Source organism: Cyprinus carpio, chromosome B10 (assembly GCF_018340385.1).
Source record: "Cyprinus carpio isolate SPL01 chromosome B10, ASM1834038v1, whole genome shotgun sequence".
NCBI classification, from domain to species: Eukaryota; Metazoa; Chordata; class Actinopteri; order Cypriniformes; family Cyprinidae; genus Cyprinus; species Cyprinus carpio.
The window spans coordinates 18,783,796-18,805,543 of record NC_056606.1 but is presented as its reverse complement, the minus strand read 5'-3'; the positions used below and the strand labels follow the sequence as shown (position 1 = coordinate 18,805,543).

General features: G+C 36.3%; 1 protein-coding gene across 1 annotated transcript in view; it reads right to left on the bottom strand.

The window, feature by feature from the left end:
- gramd1ba (GRAM domain containing 1Ba) overlaps window positions 1-21,488 on the bottom strand; it is a 38,226-nt gene extending 16,738 nt beyond the window's left edge. Inside the window, 3 exon segments of the mRNA XM_042733029.1 lie at window positions 16,446-16,523; window positions 18,315-18,845; window positions 20,779-21,488. Of these exon segments, the coding sequence (XP_042588963.1) occupies window positions 16,446-16,523; window positions 18,315-18,679 (443 nt within the window). The 5' untranslated portion in view covers window positions 18,680-18,845; window positions 20,779-21,488.
- Between the last annotated feature and the right edge of the window lie 260 nt (window positions 21,489-21,748).

Genomic DNA, 21,748 nt, shown 5'->3' with positions numbered 1-21,748 from the left:
CATCAAATTACCATTGCATAGATCTACATCTGTCATGATGTCAAGAATCTGTTAGATCAGCTGCTTAAATGTTTTCTTTTACATCATTGCATTCAATTTACAAAGGGGGAGCACAACTCCGGCAAATGAACTGCTAAGTTGCTGATTTTAAATTCCATAGTAAAAATCTAAGTAAGTAGTCTAAACACTAAAATAAATCACTTGAAGTGCCATAGGTGTAATGAAGCATCACAACTTTATAATGTACAGTCTGAAAACTGTGATATTTAGATAAAAGCAAAACATGTAAAATGTAAATACATGCTAAACAAGCATGCACAATTAAATATTCAATATCGACTGATAAATTACTGATACATTTTTAAATATACGTTATAAGTCTATATGCTACTCACCAGGATTACTATAGTTAACTAAAACCATAAAAAAATTCATTTCCTGAAATAAAAGAAAAATTAACTATAATCATTTAAAATATACAAAAACATATTTCAGCTAGTTGATAAGGCCACGTTTCTCATTTTCATTTAGTTTAACTAAACTAAAAGAATTTTAACTAAAAATTAATACACATAACATAATGAAGACACACTATAAAAACAATAGATATAACAAAATTATAAAACTCTCTACACAAAAAATTCTCTTTACACACATACACATCTTTTTATTAATAAAAATAATAATTATTATGTATTAAGTATTATTATATTCCTGTCTTACAAATCTGAGCTATGTGTGTACCTTTTTTTATGGTTCCTTGTTATATTTGTGCTATAATTACAATTCTATAAACATAATTATAAAAAATATGGAAATAAAAACTCCAAATATTCCAAATATTAACAAAAAAATATATAATAGTATCTTGATACTAAAACAACCTCACCTTACCTCTCACCTGTCATATCGGCACTCATAACAGGCCTAATGACAGGCCACAGAGTATTCACATGTGTGTGTATGTGTGAAAGCAGTTTTCACACTTCTGCTTAAATGTTGAGACCAAAAAACCAACCCACATGGTCTAAGACATTTTCTCAAACCACCAGTCAGAGGATCCGGCTCTCTCACACTAGCGGCCAAAAAGCAGTGATAAACATCTTTCTCACACTCGTTGAAGAGGTGAAAACACTCCTATCTGATGCAAAAAACGCTTGCTACATGCAGCAAATGCGATGCAATGCCCTGATCAAATGGCGCATGTATGATACTCTTCTAAAAGCATCCAGCTCACGGATGCTTTCGCCACTTTGCAATATTTAATAGAGTAATTGATAAAAAGAACTGCTTGGAATGGCTTTAAAATGGCTTTATTTGCTGGTAAAATCAAACAAATGACTCTATTAAATATTGCAAGGTGGCAAAAGCATCTGTGAGAACTAAAATACTGGAAACTGTCGCTAATGGACAAGTCAGGTGCGACTACCCATCATGCAAATGCAAAAACAATGACTTCCCTTCATGATTTTCATGCAAAAATCACACACAGACAAACCTGGTGGCCATGAGGGGCTACATGAAAGCGTTGGGCTCTGCTTCATTCATTCAGTGCGGCTGCAGTGTGAGGATGGAGTGATGTGACGAGAGAGGAGGAAAAGAGGAGGCGGAGCTTATCTCCTCTGAATCCAGCATCCCTGTTTTTTCAAGCAAGCTCTCTAATTTTTTCACTCTTCTGCATGGCTGTTTCCTCTGAGGTCCCATTAGTCATTCGCTATTATTAAGTTAGGGTCAGTGGGGGACGGAGGACGGTGAGCTGGCGTGAATAATGGCTGCTGTGCGGCACAGTGTGGCGGCTGGAGTTGATTTAATATTCATGGGTTTCTTGAATGAAGCCACTCACGTCAGCAGCCTGAACAACAAGCCAGTCTCTGGCTCTCTACCCCTCCCCCTATCCAATCACACCACTCCCCTCTCTCACTCTTACTCGCTCGCTCTCTGTCCGCTCCTGCGATGCATTTATGGCACATATGCATATGCCAGTGTATTCTGCACACACATACAGTACATTCTGGACTGTATAACTTGTATTGTAACCAATATTACTATTGCATATTGCATGACGCCTCAAATCCTCAGTCTTGTTGATTAACAATGTGCTGTTATTTTTCTTAACAAGGAGACTTACAGTTTTTTTTGGTGGATGATAAAAGAGGCAAAAATATGGATTCCTGTGATGACAAAGCAAAATTTTCAGCAGTCATTCACTACTCACACGATCCTTCAGAAATCATTCTAATATGCTGATTTGGTGTTCAGTTATTATCAAATACAACCAGTGCTCAGTTACTTTAGCGAAACTAAATAATAATTTTTTTTAGGATTCTTTGATGAATAGAAACTTGAAAATAGCATTTATTTAAAATAGAAATCTTTTGCTAAATCTTTTCACACTGTTAATAATAAGAAATGTTTCTTTAGCAGCAAATCAGCATATCAGAATGATTTCTGAAGAATCATGTGACACTGAAGACTGGAGTAATGATGTTGAAAATTCAGCTTTGCAACACAGGAATAAATTACACTTCAACATATATTAAAATAGAAAGCAGTTATTTTAAACTGTATACTATTTCACAATATTGTTATTTTCTTACTGTATTTTTGATCAAATAAATGCAGCCTTACTGAGACTTCAAAAAAAACATTTAAAAAATCTTAATTATGCTAAACATTTGACTGTATTGATTGTATATGCATATTAGACCAGAGGCAAAATCAGGTTATGATTAGATGAGAGTCTAATAAGATCAGCAAGGTCTGTTTAAACTGTCATCTGTCCAGTTTAAGGTGATAATATTGCATCAGATCATGATTCAGTTAGATCACTCAAATCAGATCAGTGTCAGGTGAGATCAAAATTAAATCAGATGAGAATTAGATAAAAGTTTGAGTAAAATCAGTGCAAAATCAGATCAGGTGTAAACAACTACATTAAATTAGAGTCTAATATCAAAGATATTAAATATGAGTTAAATGAGATTGTAATCATAATTCATGAATAATCAGATGATTCGCAATCACAACATAGCTGAAACAGAGAGACTGGGAAAAGACAATAAAAATATCAAAGATCAAATCAAACCATGAATGTGTGAATCAAATCAAACTAGTCTGATCCACACTGAATCAGAGACAGACAGCGCATCTCTGATTAAAATAGGCCTGTAATCTGCTCAGTCAAGGCAGTGTAATACATGGCAATGCTTTTCAGCTGGGCTACTGCAACAAATCACCAAAGAGAATAAAACACAAACATAACAGCCCATATTTACTGTAAAAAAAAAAGAAGCATTGTAACCAACAGTATGTATACTTGGAAAAGCATAAAATATTTTTAATGCATAGAATACCCAGCAGACCTACTATTGTACAACTGCCAAAATGTACAGTATACTGCTTGGAATAGCGTATCCCACAATGCAATGCACTTGACACCTATTTCCCATGAGATAAATTAACTATTAGAAATCAACCATAATTAAAATGCATTTCGTGTCGTAATATTTGATCCAGCTGCAAAATGACATTTTTACAAGTGCTGTAAACTTTTGTCTGTAGTAAATTATAAATAAAATTAAAGTGTTTAGAGATACTTAGGAAACATGCTAAGTTCACATTCTTGCTTTTCGAAAAACAATCTTCCATTTCGGATTGTCTTTTTTTGTTTTGATCTGTGTGATTCCGCCCACTGACACTTTACCCAATAGGGTTTTACGTCCCCGGTTGCCAGTTGGTGGAAAATACAGCATATTGCAGCCATGGAATCTTTCAATCAAACTGGTTAAGGGGTCGCAGATTCTGCCCAGAAAAAAAAAATGCTAAAAAGCTCTTTGACTAGAGGAGTATTAAAATGTGGATAAATCAACTCCTCAACTTCTCGCCTTCCATTGTTAATTACGCTCGTTCTTTCATACTACACACACACACACACACACACACACACACACAGTATTTTTAACAGTATGCAGTTTATACTAGCATGCTTCGACTGTGACAGACTACACTAGAGAGGGAGCTGGTCATATGACCACATCTGCCTTAGGATCTTTATACTGTACACCAAAAAACATAAAAAAAAAAAAAAAAAAAGAAAACAAAATAAAAAAAATATCAAAAATATTAATAAATCACTGAATAATTTTAAATCAGCATGTCACTTACACATAACTGCATAAAAAAAACAAAGATGGGATTTCACTGCAGTAAACACACACAGATGGTCACACAGCAAACCCACAAACAAGCACAAACCCTAAAATACTCAAGAGTCCCACCGGAGGACACAGCAGCACACAGATGCTGAGACTCTCCACACTGTTTCCGCAGAGCGGCTAACGAGCAGAAATCTGTACAGATAAAACAGTAAATGGTAAAACTGAAGATAAACCACCTACAAAAAATACACAGTTATTCCATGTTTTTATAACACATAATATGGTAATATCTTTTTTCTTTTGACATTATATGGTAATTTTTTTTGCTCATTTTTAATGAAAGAGCAGGCATAGCTATTGTAACTTATATGTGCGTAACTTCCGGTGTGTGTGTGCTGAAAAAAAGTGGATGAACCATGATCACAGAAATCGCCACAATTGTTTCACAATGCCAATCTTTCGTCTGGGTCAGCCGAAAATCATGCAGTGTGTTTCGGGCTTTACAGCGGCAAATGAATCAGAAGTCTCACACATTCATAGAAAACACTTCCAATAAGATAGATATGAGTCATTCAATACCATGGTATATATAAGAAAACCAAGCTATTGGTCTAATTTCCATCAACTGATGATGTGAGTCTGGGACGGGACTGTTTATTTTTTAACAAATGGCATACAGGGAGAGTGTCTGGGAAACCTCAGAACTAGTGTCCAAGCTATTTAATGACATTTTAATGAACTAAATAATAACTAAATGTACCTATATGTACATATATATATAAGACTCATGATCTCAACACAAGTTCTTCATAAACAAGCTTTATCAACTTCTGATCTGATATGGAACAGATCTGCACTATAACATAATTCCCAAAAGTTTGCATTAAGCATGTTTGTGATTTCAAACACACAGTACTGCATTTTAAATGACAAAAATGTGTCCATGACCCAGTTCAGTATTAAAACACAGTTCAAATTAAAACTCTTTAATCAAGTGACTGCTTCATGATAAAAAACATGACATAAATGGGCAATTTTTTTACCATTTTCCACATATTTTTTTACATTTCATTTCACCACTTAGCACCTTTATTACAAACAACTTTGAGCACACTACGACATTTTGTTTTGTTCACATGTAGCAGTGTATACATGAGACAAGAAAAGGAATATGAGATGATCACATGAAAACTGCACTGTCACTATCACTTCAAAGACTAATCTGTTCTGAATTCAGAGCTCCTAAATAAGCTTCCACTATCCACTATCCTCCATCTAATCATTCTGTCATCTAAGAGGGCACTGTTACATAACCATTAAAAGTTTAACATTAAAGTCAACCATCTCAGCCTCAGCTGTGAGACTGCCAATCGCTCCGAGCTATGTAGAATGAATTGCTTTCATCAGTCATCAGACCAAGTCGACATTGTACTTGGTTGATGTAAACAAGTGGACACTAATACGTCATTGCAGATCTCTGACAGTGACAGATTCAGAGCGCATACCGCACAATGCAGGTGTTTAGGATGAGCATGGCAAACAAAATCTCTTTCCTGCGACACTACGTACACACAAACAAGCACTGCACAGAGAGAAGAGGCCCATGACAAACCGATTGACATCTGCCCATCTATCTTACCAGGCGAGCTTGAAGCCTTTCATTAGTGCAGTACAGGCTGTCCTGATCCCACAGTGTCATCTTCCCATTTCACGAGACACCTTTCCCAAGGCATCCCAAGCAGGATGTTAATCCGGGTTGGTTTGGGTAATCCCAAGCACAGGCGATCAGCCCGACTCAGAATGCCTCATTCTGCATGAAAGTGCCGGGCAAAGCCATACTTCCACATCCTGTGTGTAAAGCGCTCATGCGCACCTCTCTGAAATGCAGCAGCCTCTCTCTCTCTCTTCCTGCAGATGAGGACATAAACGGCTCTCGTCTCAATCCGGCGCTCACTGAGCATGCTCAGATCCCTCAGGCCACTCCCCCCTGCTTCCTTCCTGACTCAAAGTGATTCCAGTCCGGTTTCACTGCTGTTCTGTGTGTGAGGGACTATGAGGCAGTCGACAGCTGGTCCTCTAATCCCTTAATACAGATGGATGGTAAACACTTCGAAAATAGTATGTGTGTGTGTGTGTGTGTGTGTGTGAGGATGAGAGAAATGCATTGTTTGGTGTCTTGTTCTATTCCAGTTGAGCTGCTATATGCCACACACACACACACACTGCTGATATTATGGCAAATATCTAGTCACGTGTACAGGCCAGCAGCACTTCCCTGATCCCGTTGACACAGAGGTCACCTAAACATTCACAAGCTGTCTGAACACGTAAACGTCTGTTAAATTTTGATATGCGTTTAGGCTGTATTTGCCAGTAAAGAGCAATGGAAGTGTTCACTGCAGAGGGATGTGACGTTCAGATTTGACTGAGTATAAAAAACAAGACACTGCTGAGTCACTGTCTCCAAATATTCTTAAATACAGTGACCATGATTTAGCAAAGTATGACGTGTTCCTGAATCAACATCCTTGAACAACATTTATACCAACCAATAAAATTTTAGGGTTCGAATTGAGTTTTTTGGGCATGAATAGTATTCAAACGTATCCTTTCCCTCTTATTTTAGTGGTTAGGAAAGTTGTTTCTGTACCAACAAAATGTATTGCTTCAAGTCCTAATCAGGACCAAAATATGAACAAAAATACAAAAGGAGGATGTAATGCTTCTCTCAACTCTCACGATTCTTTACAAATTATAAATGAAAGATTTAGGACAAATTATAACCGGAAAGGTGTTCTTTTATTATTGTTTGGACAAAATACTGAACATTTCTTTGTGAAATTAAAATGCGTCAAATGACAACACTAATTTGAAATTTTAAAACAAACCCCAAATCAAACAAATAACACAAATGAAAGAAATCTCTTCATATAAACAAACTAAGGCTTTGCCTGTGCTCTTTTCCTTTAAAAACAAAACCAAACAATTAATAATAAAAACAAACAAAACCACAAACTTATTAATTGAAATTTATAAAACCAAAACTTGTTTTTTGTTATTTGTTTAACTATACTACATAAAACATCTGCAAGAAACAAAAACAGCAAGAAGGGCTGAAAATGCAAATTCACTCTCTGACAGCAGGTGGGGCTTATGGAACAGCGGCAATATAGTGTTTTATTTGCATTATAAAGAGGCAAGGTGAAAAGAAAATACCATCTAAAACTCTCATGTACATTCACATAAACTCCCACCCCCAACTGTATTGCGATTTTTTTTTTTTTATTTCAGCCAACTTAAATTGTTACATATTTGTATTTATTTTCAACTGGCAAAGGCTGTATCGTTGCATCCCTAACAAGGAGTGTTTAAACTGACAGAGCAGCATCAGCATAATCAGAAGTGAATTTCAATGAGAGATAGTGATTTGAGGCAAGACCAAGGAGAGTAACTGTTTGCAATGTAACAAAATACATCCAAATACACAGTCATACACCACAGAAACTACCATTGGAAGTGCAGATAGTAAAGCGTTTGATTGACAGCCAGTAACAAACAACAGCTAAATGGCTGCCCACTGCTCCTGGTGTGTGTTCACGGTGTGAGGGTTCACTGCTGTGTGTGTACACTTTGGATGGGTTAAATGCAGAGCACGAATTCTGAGTATGGGTCACCATACTTGGCTGTATGTCACGTCACTTTCACTTTTTTTATTTTAGGACTTTGACTTAATCACTGTCAGTGGCAACACACCTACACTGAAAAGAAAGATGTAGAAACAATTATCATTAGAAATTACTAGTACATTTCACAAATTGCAAAGAAATGGCAAGTAACACATTTAATTAGATGTGAAATTCTTAAGTAGAAAGATACACAAGAGAGACATAAAAAGAATGACACCTCTGACTACTACTTCCAAATACTGTGATACTTCTCAAATGACCAGCACACATGCCGATTTACAAAGACTGTTAAACACATCCATTTAAACTCAAAAACAGCCATATAATTCCCATTTTCCAATTAAGCATAGAATGAGTCCCTGTAACAGTATTAGACAATCAGAGTGAGTGCATGCCACTCTGGTGCTGAACGGACAGCTCCATCACAGGCCCTGAATGCGAACACACTGCATGCTGTCTAAAATACAATTTTATCTGGAAATAAAATGCACGATATAGGTTTGTGAGGACAAAATTAAAAATGGGCAATGTTTCGCTCTACCTTGGGATTTAATTACATAATGTGGCACAACCTATATCCTTTCATAAATCCATTTTCTGATTCTTATACAATCTGTACATGATATTACTTGATATTATCAGCCACCAAAAAGGTTGATGTCCAAATAAGGAAAAATTGTTTCATTGGCAGTGCTTCTAGAATTTCCCAGCACCTAGTGGAGGTCAGCGCTTATGTGAAATATCAGCATTGCACATGTAATCGGTTGCGTCATTGGTTCCACATGTTCCTTTGCCCTTGCTGGGTCTCTGGGGATCTGAGTGGGGAAGCACAGACGAGGATCTCTGGCTCCTGCGGGCCGGCGGAACCAAGCCAGTGGAGGCTGGAGTTTATTTCTGGGGGTCTAGTACTGCTATGTTTAGCCCCACAGCCCAATGGCCTCCGAGAGCTGGTACATAGCCCCGCCCCTCATCATCACCAAGCTCACTACCACATGGAGGCTGACAGGAGCCAGCCAATGAGAAGAGAGCGTGAGGAGTCAGGTGATGAGGTGACTGTCAGACTCGGTTAGGGAGTGTACTGGAGAAGTGAAGTGAGACAGCTAATCCCTGCATGCACACACGCACACACACACACACACACACACACACACACACACACACACACACACACACACACACACACACACACACACACAAACACACACACGCGCGCACGCACACACAAGCACACACACACACACACACACACACACACACACACACACACACACAACCCTGACTAGCAAAAACAACACAGATTATTATACCACTGAAAAGATTTCAGAGGGTTAGAAGATATGACTTATTTCCAATACGGGGGCAAAATTATTAAAATGAACACTTATTTTATACAATTTTTACTGAAAATGTACACAAAAATGTATACATTTTTATTGTTATTATGCACTGACAAGGCTGTGGGTAGAACAAGAGTTTTACGCTGTAGGGGGAACAACAACTGGCCAAACTGAAAATAGCTGATGCCAAGGCAAAATATTGGCCTAATAATTAGCCTGGAATATCAGTTTGTGACTAATAAACTAATAATTTTAAAAAAATAATACTTTTTCACTGATTGTTGAGAAAAAATAAGAGAAAAAGATAACTATGGCAAACTAACTGAAAATACACTATTACTAAACCTTGTTTATTTAAAAATGCTTTAAAATTTAAAAATATGAAATATGTACGTTTATGATTATATATGCAGAAAGCTCCACAAACTCACAGTACTACATTCTTATTCATAATTGTAACTATAAATATGACCAGATTTACAGACGTGTACAACTTTATTAACGAATTGTTGAATCGTGCTAAAAATCTATGGAAATATGTGGAATTCAGTGCAGATTCCATGCAGATCTACTCATCCATCACAAATTACTAAGGAGATGACTTATGATTCAAACACTGAGGTCTCTAGTGTTTTACTGAGATTTATACAGCAGCACTGGTGAATCCCACACAAGAAGGAAAACTCAATCAGTTGCTCATGACCTACTTTCACTGGCTCTATACTGCCCACTCTTCCTCACAAAGAACCCAAAGGACTCTGGGAGTTAGTTTAATCTGCAAGTAAAACATCTCAGTGTCCACAGACAGACAGACAGATGTCCAGACAGGACTCAGCTTACATATGGCTGAAAGAGCCCGTTTAACGGGAAGTCAAAAGTGCACATGACCTTACTATGAGAGACGGGACTCTGTTTACAGCTCAGTGGAAAAGAAAGAGAGAGATAGAGAGAGAGAGAGCAGTATCTGATTGGGGTGTTAGATAACATAAGTCTACAGTTATCTGATGAATCATCAGCTCTGATAACAGGACACTGCTGCTGCAGTTTTCTGTCTAATCTCAGATGAAAGATGGCCTGTAAATCTTTCACAGGGATCTGGCCAATTAAATAAGAACACAAGAACAACTGAGGCAACAAGGGCACATTGAGCAGCCTGAAAAATTATTACAGGAACAAAGTCAAGCAATAATGTGCTTTCACATCCGACAACAATTTTGACAGCCACTATGTTGGTGGTACTGAGAAAACAGTCTAAACACTGAACAATTCTGAACCACTTGATCTACTATAAGCTTTGATATACAGTGTGTACAGTGGCCCCATCAAGTATTTGATGAAAATGATGCAAACAAATCAATGACCACAGGTTAACAATTCAACATATGAACTATGAACATGTTCAACTAACATGACAACCAGAATTTGTCCAAATACTGTGTTCGTTTCAAACAATATAACTAGTGTTAAAACATTTTAGACCAACAAACCTAAAACCTCATAAAATGTTTTTCTTTAAAGGTGTGCTTGTGCAATCACTTTTTTAAAATAATGCCAGCTGGCTTGTTATCTAGTTACCTAGAGGCACATTTACACTGCAAATGTGGCACAGAAGCGCTTCTGAAGTGGCATTTAGGTGTATTTACACAAACCACACTGTTTAATGTTGCTCAGAGGTAGCATAAATGCATTAACACAGCACTTACAAGTGTATAACTTGATACTAGGAGCCGAGGTAAGTCTGAGCAGGCATAATTTAGTCTGGCTTTGATGCGGCATACCACCTTTACAATGAATTTTGAGCAGGCACAGAGCAGCATTAACTCGGCTGCGTAAAGATGCCAATTGCCAAATTGCCACACTGGCACAAAAGTGCTTCTGTATTGGCATCTAGGTGTTTTTACACAAATTGTTTAATGCTGCTTAGAGGTGGCTTACTGTAAATACATTTACATAGCAATTAAAACCATATATTTTGATACTAGAGGCTGAGGTGGGATAGAACAGGCATAATTCAGTCTGGCTTTAATGCATTGCACCTTTACACTGAATTTTGAGCAGGCACTGAGAAGTCCTAACTCAGCTGTATAAAAATGCCTAGTCATTTTAAAAGCTTTGCATGCAAACACCTTTTGTGGCCATGGTATCTGTAAACAATTACATGAAAGTTGTTAGGAAATATAAAACGTTAAATATAGAAAGAAGTTTTTTAAGGAGAGAAAGCAGTGAATAATGTATGCTTCCTGATATAGGCTCGCTGCACTTTTCTTTTGCAGCATAAGCATTTCCTAACAAACTATAGCAAAAAGGGCAACTCAGAATGTTGCTGATCATGTCAAAACAAAAACCCTGTCCAATGTACAAGGTCTGATCTCACCTTGAATACACAGAGGAATAGAGTGTGAGGCGGGCAGAGTGATTTCCTTGTTAATAAGTCTGCCTTGAACAACTGCTAATTAAAGAACAGGCACACTAGTGCACGCACGCACACACACACACACACACACACACAAATCTGTGTTCATCAAAGCTTTGTGACTGAAGAGAAACAGATCTAGTTAGTCTAGTTACTGTGACAGGGACACAGTGACCCTGAGCTCATGTTGACCAGAAGAACATGACATGACTCTTTCACTCTCTCATCCTCTCACACAATTGTGTGTGTGTGTGACGTTCATTCTGTATAGAATCACTTTGTTAACGGGCTACTTCAACCAAAAATGAATGTTCTGTCTTCACTGACTCAATCTTATGTCATTAAAACCTGTATGGGTTTCTTTCTGTAGAATATAAAAGCAGAGTTTCTGAAGAATATCCTAGCTGCTCTTTTCAATTTAATGAAAGTGAAGAAGACAGGGCTGTTAAGCTCCAAAATGCCAAAAATGCACCGTAAAACTTACAAGCAGTCCATATGAAGTGTGCATTACATTGCAAGTTTTCTGACTAATTTTAAGTCTGTATTATATGAAAAGCTTGATTTTTATTCATGCTTTCCTTGGAATAAGAATTTACGAGAGAAGCAGTGATGCTTAATTCATTAATGAATAATGAATTTGAATCAGATTCTTGTCAATGAATCCAGTTCATAAAACAGTCTGCATAATTTGTTCACAAAATGGACTGATTTCAATTCACTGATTCAGTGATTCATTCACAAAGATCAATCACTTACATTGGTACGCTCTTAAAAATAAAGGTTCTTTATTGGCATCAATGGTCCCATGAAGAACCTTGAACACCCATGGAACCTTTCAAATGTAGGAAAGGTTTTTTGTAGTGGAAAAAGATTCTTTAGATTTTTAAAGTGCTCTTCAAAATGGTTCATTTAAAAGTTCTTCTATGGGATCACTGGAAAAACACCCTTTTTGGTTGAAGCTTAAAATCACTGCAAAAACACCCTTTTGGAGGCTTTACTTTTAAGAATGTATTATATGACTTGAGAAATCTTCATAGTCATATGGACTACTTTATGGTACTTCTGCATCCTTTTTGAATCTTAAAAGCTTCTGTGCCGATTCACTGAAACTGCATGGAATAATTGCATGGAATTACTCTTTTTATGTTGTTAAGAAAACAAACAGATTTGAAATGGCACAATGCTGAGAGAATTATTCATTCATTTTTGGGTGAACCATTGCAACCTCATGCATAAGTCTAACCACATACATTATAACATATTAAACTTTTAAAAAGATCACGTACTTTTAATGCATTTTACATTTAAAAGGCATAGCAAGAATAAGAATGTATTATAATCATTTGTAATACATTATCCAGTTGAGAACTTAAAACATTACAAAATATTATAAAACAATGTGTATTAAAAGGCATTATAAATGCAAACAATTTACATATATGTGACCACACAATCATGGCTTATGTGTGAATACACTGAATAATCAGGAGTTCTGTTCAACTTTCTGTCCTCTCGAGGTCTCTACGTAAAGCGTAATTCAATAGATCACAGGAAACCATATCTGCTACAGCAATTCAGGCTGGATCAACTGGCCATGAATTTCTGCCTGCCAATTACAGTCTGTACACAACACCTTTCAAGAGCCGTTTTAGAGGCAAAAACACAAAAAGTACTCACGGATCCCGGCGAAAGTGCAGTCTTTTCCTGAGTGTGGACACCCGTGGGTGACAGCCCATCTTGACGGGTGAGGTGCATGATAAAATCCTGCTCTGAACCATGATGCTCTAAACTATGTGAAATGTAGAACTGCACATGGTTCACCCACCCTAGAGGGATGAGGACTCCTCATTACTGAACTCACTTCACCTCCTCCTCTCCTCTCCTCTCCTCTCCCTCGCTCTCTCTCTCTTTCTCTGCGCGGGCCATGTCTTGTCCTGCGGTGACCTAGATCCTGCGTTTTCTCAGTGTGTGTACTGTGGATCAGTACAGCTTGTTTCCTCATCTGAGGTGTGGCAGTGGTGAGACCACCAGCAGAGATGCTAATATAACCATCAGAGTCTCAGAGACACATAAGAGGTTGCATGCTTCTGGCCAAAAATGCATATTAATATGTAAAAACCAGAGAAACACAGATGTGATAAGCGGAGTACTGTACATTTGGCTGTTGATTTGGATGAACTTGAATCAAATTGGCAAGTAGGATGCAGAACTGTAATTTAAATTGTAGGAAGTAGAATTCAAACAATATGCCATTCAAGTAGTTTCTAGGGTGTGGCTTGTTAGGTTTTGAATATCTTTTCCAGTTATTGGAGGGGGGGCACTTTGCATAGAGACTGCACATAAAACAGCTTCAAGGCAATTAAATATTAGACTAGTAAACTAGCAACAACAACAAAAAGTACATTGTACATTCACTACAGAAATTTCCAAGAAGTAATAAAAATAGTTTTTCATAACTACGCCTGGAAAACACAAATTCCCTGATATTTCTGATACACATACTGGGGTATTTTCAGAAGAATTTGAGGAAATTACTGTACATAATTAACATCTTAAATGTAATATCTATGAAAACTTTGTGTTTAATTCACATATACTGAATTGCATTATATTAATTATTTTTAATTGTATAAATAATACATTTTTACTCAATTAATTTTAATACATTATTAATATTAACACACTTATTTGAAACAAATATTTTCAGCATTTATTTCTAGGCAGTGAAAACCATGTGACCAAACTTAAATTCTGTTAATTATTGATGCACTGTAAACAGTATTTATAGTTTTATAGCTCAGATCAGAAATAATGTAGGCCTTATATTCCATGAAAAAAAAAGTAATGACATAATTCATGTCTTGTCATAAAACGCTTGCAAATTCCAATTTTAATTCACTATTCTGGCCAATTCGATTTAAATTCACACTGGCAAACTAAAAGGGAGCCTGTACTGTACTGTACTGTGTGTAAATAAGAGTTGAGGGATTTTGCTGTGATCACTTCAGCCTACGGGACACAAACAAGCTGACCATTCATCACCTTTAATGAGCATTAGCTGCTTTTACGTCACAACACAAAACCAATTTAAAAATAAACTCAGGAATCAGCTGAAATCAGGTTGCTGAGTGCACAAAAATGAGCTGCTGGCAACTGCATGCATAATGACTTTAGCAGGTGTGGAGATGCACACACACTTCTACACAAACACACAAATGACCTCTTTTCAGACAAATGCATGGTAAATATTGCTCATGAATGTTAATAGCAACAATACACGAAATCAATTAATGTACAAGCAGTGATGTTCACGAGACACATTTCATAAATACAGAAGAAAGAACACAGTGTTCCAAGAGATCCATTAAAAGCACCAACAAACAAGCGCCTGAAGCCTGGAGATGAAAAAACCCTAATAAAAAATTCCAGCACATGATCTACTTCATCACATATCACTGCAGCTAAAAATCTGAGCTTTCACTACAAAACTTGATTAGCTGATTCAAAATGTGTAGCACCTGGTTTAGTTCATGATATTTCTGGGATGAAAATATATAGTCTCAGAAGATGCAATGGGCTGTTCTGCAGCCCTGCCATGAGAAAGTGAAACACACAAGAGATGTTTTTGAGATGGCACAATACAGACAGTGAGATCTGTGGTCATACTCAAAACCAGACAACAGATGCAGAACTTGACACAGAAAGAAGAACAGCTTCATAAGCAAAACATGAACCACCAAAAACAGACACTTCTCAACCACACTTAACCCACGCTGAGACTAAAACCAGCTGCCTACAGGAAGTTCATATCATGTCAACATTTTCAGCATCTGCTGAAATGGCAAAGATTGAAATGAGAACATAAAAAATACTAAGTGACAGAGACTGAATCCCTGAATTCGCAAACTATGTGTCAAATAAAACACACCAGATTAGCATATAAAAAAAAAAAAGGACATTCAATTAAATAACATTATGGGATATAACACTAAGATAAATTGTAAATGTGAGATATAAAGTCCCATCGTGAGACAGTTACAATTATCAGAAAATAAAGAGAAAATTAAAACAATTAGGAAATAATTCCTTATTAAATAAGAGAAAGTTGCACTGAATGAATTAAACTTGTAAACTTGCAATGGACACTTTTTACAGATTGTAATGACATCACAAATATAATAAAGCGTTTTATTTATTTATTTAGCATTTAATGTATACTTATAGGGAGGGAGTCATGGCAAATGTGACATCTTTCTCTCTTCTAACCACAGCTAGATTATTTTTTTTTTTAAATCTTTTGGAAAATCATATAAATGCTAAATGTTTGTTTGTTTGTTTGTTTTTGCTATTGGAGCAAATGGGAATGCAAAAAAACACATTTGTTGTAATTTCCATTCACCACTATAGAAGTTTACCCAACTATGACAACTTCCATTTCTGAGAACAGTGGAAATGTGAAAAAAGTCCATAATGAGGAATAAGGCAGCAATTATAAGAAGTAAAAAATTACCTTTTTAGGTTTCATCCTTTTTAGGCAGAATCAGGCTATCATACAAAGTACATTTACAGTACACTGAAAGCAGTATATCAAGAGCATTAAGGAAACATCACATACAATACATATTTTCCCATCACAAGTGAATAGTTATAAGCTTAATAAGGAAACTACGGTGACAACAAAAACCAACCACTGACCCCTGTTGAATACATAAGGAAACTACGGTGAGAGCAGCATAATGCATAAATATAAGACAAGTGAGATAAATGCCCCAATTAACCAGCTTCCAAATACTTTAACATGTAAAACCTACTGACAATGAAAATGACATGCAAAGCAGCCCAGATTGTGTACCTGTCTTCACGGGTGTTGGGGCTCAGGTAGCGCATGGACTCTTCCTCATGGCTGCTCTGCAGGCTGCTCTGCTGACTGCTGTAACACAGAGCATCACATTACAATCACAACAAAACTAATACACACATACACACCAGATACACACACATACTTATAATAATTACAAAAAAAAAAAATTCTCAAACAAAACAAACAATATCAATAAAAATAACAAAAAAAATGCTCGAACAAAACATACAAGATCAACACACAGTGTGCATATAGTGTGACTGTTCAGTGTTTCTCAGTTTACAAACTTCCATCAAGTGTCTTAAAAACAGACATTTTAAGGAGACCATTTACGCTTTTCCACTAGAGGACAGCAGAGAGTGTTCTATTTGACAAGAGTGTTATAAAACTGAAACAACACAATACATGCATTTAACAAGTAAACCTTGACATGATTATCAAGTGCATTGTACAGTACGCAAAGTACACTTAAGAAAATAAATGACAGAAAAACATCCTGTGCATCTGACCACAGAAGTGGTTCCCTGAGTTCTTTGCATGAAAAGGAAGCAGGTGAGAAAACAACCTAACAGATCAACATACCAGAGCCCTACATTCTTACACTGGTGTATTTTAAAGGGTTTTCTACCAGCAAACACCTGACAGCTTACAGTACACAGCTGATAACTGATTCATGTCAAACATCTAACCTTAAATTCCCTGTGCACTACCAGTTAAAAGTTTACACACACTTACTCATTCTTTATTAGACGTATTTTCCACATTTTAGAATGATAGTAAAGTCATACAATTTCTGAAATGACAAACTTAAGTATGAGAATTATAAAGTGACCAAACACTTTCTTAAGAGAAATTAATACTTTTATTCAAGGATGCATTAAATAGATCAAAAGTGACAGTAAAGACTTTTACAGTTACAAATCTACTTTTTTTTTCACTTTCACTTTCATCAAAGAATTCAAAAAAATGGTCTCAAAAACATTAAGCAGCACAACTGTTTTCAACATTGATGATAATAAAACATGTTTCTTGAGCACTAAAAAAGCATATTAGAATAATTTCTGAATGATGACGTGACACTGAAGACTGGAGTAAAGATGCTGAAAATGAAACTTTGTCAAATGATATTAGAATGGAAAACAGTTTTTTAAAATTGAAATAATTTTTCACAATAATACATTTTACTGTATTTTTGATCAAATAAATGCTGCCTTGAAGAGCAGAAGGGACTTCTTTCAAAAACGATGGGGATGCAATAGATGAAAAAAAAAAATTCATACACTTGATTGATTATGATAATCATCTAAAATCCAAAAACAAAAATCCCTATCACAAATATTTCTATTTTATAAATTAATCATTTATAAATAATCAAGATTATAAATCAGAAATTCAGTCAAGTGTGTCCATACTTTTGACTGGTAGTGTACTTCAAGTCTAATTTCAGCTATTGTTAAAGCTGCTTGAAGTAAATGTTCAGGTCATAGCAGAAACATATATACTGCATGTTGTATTTTTGTCTATTAAAAGCCAGCGAGAGTTATGAATATTTAAGACGTCCCCAGACAAACTCCTGTCAGCATTCCTGGCAGCAGCAGGTGGCCGCTTGTTCTTCCCTCCAGCCTATAAAATGTCACAGCAGAGACTTCAGTCCCTCCAGAGAAAACAGGGAAAAACACACTCACGCACACACAAACACAAAGGTTTTCTGTTACGGCTAATGTACCAAAGCAAGCTCACGTGAAGACCCAAATGAAGTGGTGCACATTAGTCATGATGGACAGCGGGAATGGAGAATGGATGTGTTTGTGTGCTGAGATCAGGCAGTGCAGGAGGGTTCGGTCTCGTGCTCATACAGACCTGCTCTCACTGCCGTGCTCTTTTTTCTCGCCTCCTCTCAGCCACTTGCGCAGGAGGAAGCGTCTGCGTTGGGGCGAGGCGCTAGGGGTGGAACAACTAGACCACGCTGCGTCCTCATCGCTGGATGGCGTGATCTCAATGGACGGAAGCTTCAGGTACTCCTTACTCCCGGAACACTGAAGTTGTTCCTTCTCCAGTTGCTCCTTCTCGCTCATGACGTTCTTCATACGGCGCATTTTAAAGCGTTTACGCCGCAGAGAGGGGCTGGAAGAGCTTGATAGGGCCGAATCCACCTCGCATCCGTTGCACTCCCCATCTACCGGGCCCTGGATCTGCAGCGCGGGCAGCTGGAGGGTTTCTGACATGGTTCTGCTACTGCCCAGTCTTACATGAGTCCAGAACCAAGTACAGATGCAGATCAAAGAGCTTAGAGAGATCACACCTGGGCTGAGCTAAGTTCAGCACTTCCTGTGAGATGGCTCAGTGCTCACATTTTTAAAAACCTTCTGTCCAGAAATTCTGCATAGCTCCCTAGAGGTCAGACGAAGGTCATAGGATCTACTAGGTTAGCAGTTCTCAAACACTGAAAAATTGCAATAATTACAAACATAAAATGTATGTTTAACTTAATTTTTTTTATTTAAATTCATTTTTTATGTTTAAAGTTTTTATTTTATTTTTATAAAGATTTGTGCATTAAAGAGTTTATTAACACACATTATTACTTTAAGATTGACTGAAGGGCATAAATAATGTATTTATTTGTTTGAAAATTGTTTTGATTTAATCAGGTGTGTTTGAAAACCAATGTCCTAGGTGGACAGAGTCTATGCATGCACATAACCATCTAAACAAAACATTAGGACTTTACATAAAAGATTACACAGAAAGGACAACATGCAAAGCAAATCATATTTTGCTCTCTCACACACAAGCTCTTTCCTGCTCTGCTCTGGAGTATTACTGAAAAACCATTGTTTTTGTCATATATATATATATATATATATATATATATATATATATATATATATATATATATATATATATATATATATATATTTCAAAAATGTATAATGTTACAAAAGATTTCTATTTCAAATAAATAGTTTGTTCTTTTAATTTTTTTTTTATTCATCAAAGAAAGCTAATATGTCACAAAAAAAATATTAATCAGCAAAAACTCAACATCAATAATAAGAACCACTAGTAATAGCTGGGAAACAATAGTAACTGATAATAAGTGATCACCAAGTTAGAATATAAGAATGATTTCTGAAGGATCATTTGACAGCAAATTCAGCTTTGATCACAGGAATAAATTACATTTTATAATATATTAAAATAGAAAAGTATTCTTTTAAATTAAAAAAATATCTCACAATTTTTGATCAAATAAATTTGATCAAATAAATAAACCATTGGTTATCATAATGGACTTCTTTCAAAAAAAATGTTTTAAGAAATTCTAATTATTCCAAACCGGTAGTGCATATTTACATATTTTGTTTCTTCCCCTGAAACCATTAAGTTCCAATAAGTTACAAAAAAAAAAAAAACTTTTATGACTGTGGAGGAAGTTTTGAGTTCTGACAGTTACAGTATGTTTTCATAGTACAACGACTCTTATCTCAAAAAATCTAGGAAGCATGATTCCTCAGGATTACCCAAAAATGTAAAAAAAAATTAGAGCCAGTCATGCGTGTCAGTGTTAATATAACAGGCATCATGTAGCGCTGCACTTCAGGCACTCATAAGTAAACAAGCCATAAACAACAAATTAAATTAATAATACAACAAAAACGCAACCCACTGAGAGCAGACACACACTCACGGACTGCCCATCTGCCTGCTCAGCACATCACACAATCTGCTGACTGACCCCTATGGTGGGTTAGTAACCTGCCACACACTGTTAGATCTATTGCTCCACTGCACAAGGCTCTATATTTTCAGTCAGTTTTTGTTTTTTTATAAAAATAAGTCCCTGTTATCTTGCCAAATGCCAAATACAAGAGTTCTGCATTCTTAGACTTCTTAGATTATATACAAAACAAATCCTACCATCTTCCCCACGTGAGGGGCTCCAGAAGGTGCACACTGTACCACACTGCATAACCTGTACAGTACATATCTGACTTAACTTCCTGTAAAAAATTAATTATCAAAAAACAATCCAAGACTTGTCATCTGTTATTATTTATTACACATTTGATAGGCTACTCAAGAAACCAAGTCATAAGCACTATAGAGAAAGACTGTACCAGAAAGCAAAGTTTAAAAGTCATTCTGCAACACCAAAGTGCACAACAATATTTCCTGTAAAATATGCTATATTTTATTGTGTTAAGTGGAAACAATATGATTTCAAATTATCTTAAAAATGGTATATGGATCTGTAAACAATCCTTAACGGTACAAATAAAAGTTGAAAACATGCACTAAACAGAAATGAGGAAAATCTTACCTGTTACATTTCAAGCAACCAAAACCTTTAATATGCAGTCGTTGTCTTTGCGTTTTAAATAGCCGTTATGAGTGAGAAACTGTTCCGGCGTTTATTCCCACACTGTTCAGTTATGATCTTCACGTTTCCTTTTCACCGGACAAATCCACTCCGATCGAAGGGGAGAGTTGTCGCGCAGAAACAAATTAAATGTTGTTTTACAGAATAATGTAAACTGGGTTTGTTATAAGCGAAATCAAAAGCAAAATACTTGTGATTAAAATATTTGTGTGGTTAAAAAAAAACAAAGACAAAACAAAAACGATCGGATGTGTACGCAGATTGAGCTCTGCCAATCACCCCTCTTTCTGAAATTGAGACGCCCCGGATCTCTCAGCATAAAAACTGCCGGTACAGTCTCATCGTTCAAAAGAGATTTTCTTGCTGCAGCAGTCAAGAGAAAAATATTAATGCAGAATATACGACAATTTAAACTGTCGTGCTTGTCTAAAGAAACGAGCTTCCTTCTCAAAACGAACTACTTTTAACGTTAAAACGTCGTTCATTGTTAGTCCGAATGTTCAACATACTGAGGTAAAATCTAGTGCAATTTGACAGCAGTAAAAACGTCCGAGAAATGTACAAAACCATCTTAACGACGAAAAATCACGACAAACACATTCTTGCCGGAAATACTCGTCAAGAACATACTACAATCATTTAAAACTGAAGTAAAAATATGAGAAACACATCTTGACAGACACAGAACAACCCAAAATACACAACAAAATCCAGCTAATCACACAAAATGCCAGCGGGGAAATGCCAATCAAAATGTACAACCACCTTCATTACTGAGGTAAAGTCATAAAAGCACATCCTCACCGCAGGAGATACTGTACAACCATCTATAAAGGTAAAAAAAACCTCTTGCATATCTTGCATGACAGAAAATACCTAGACAGCACTAATGGGTAATCCATCTTGTTAT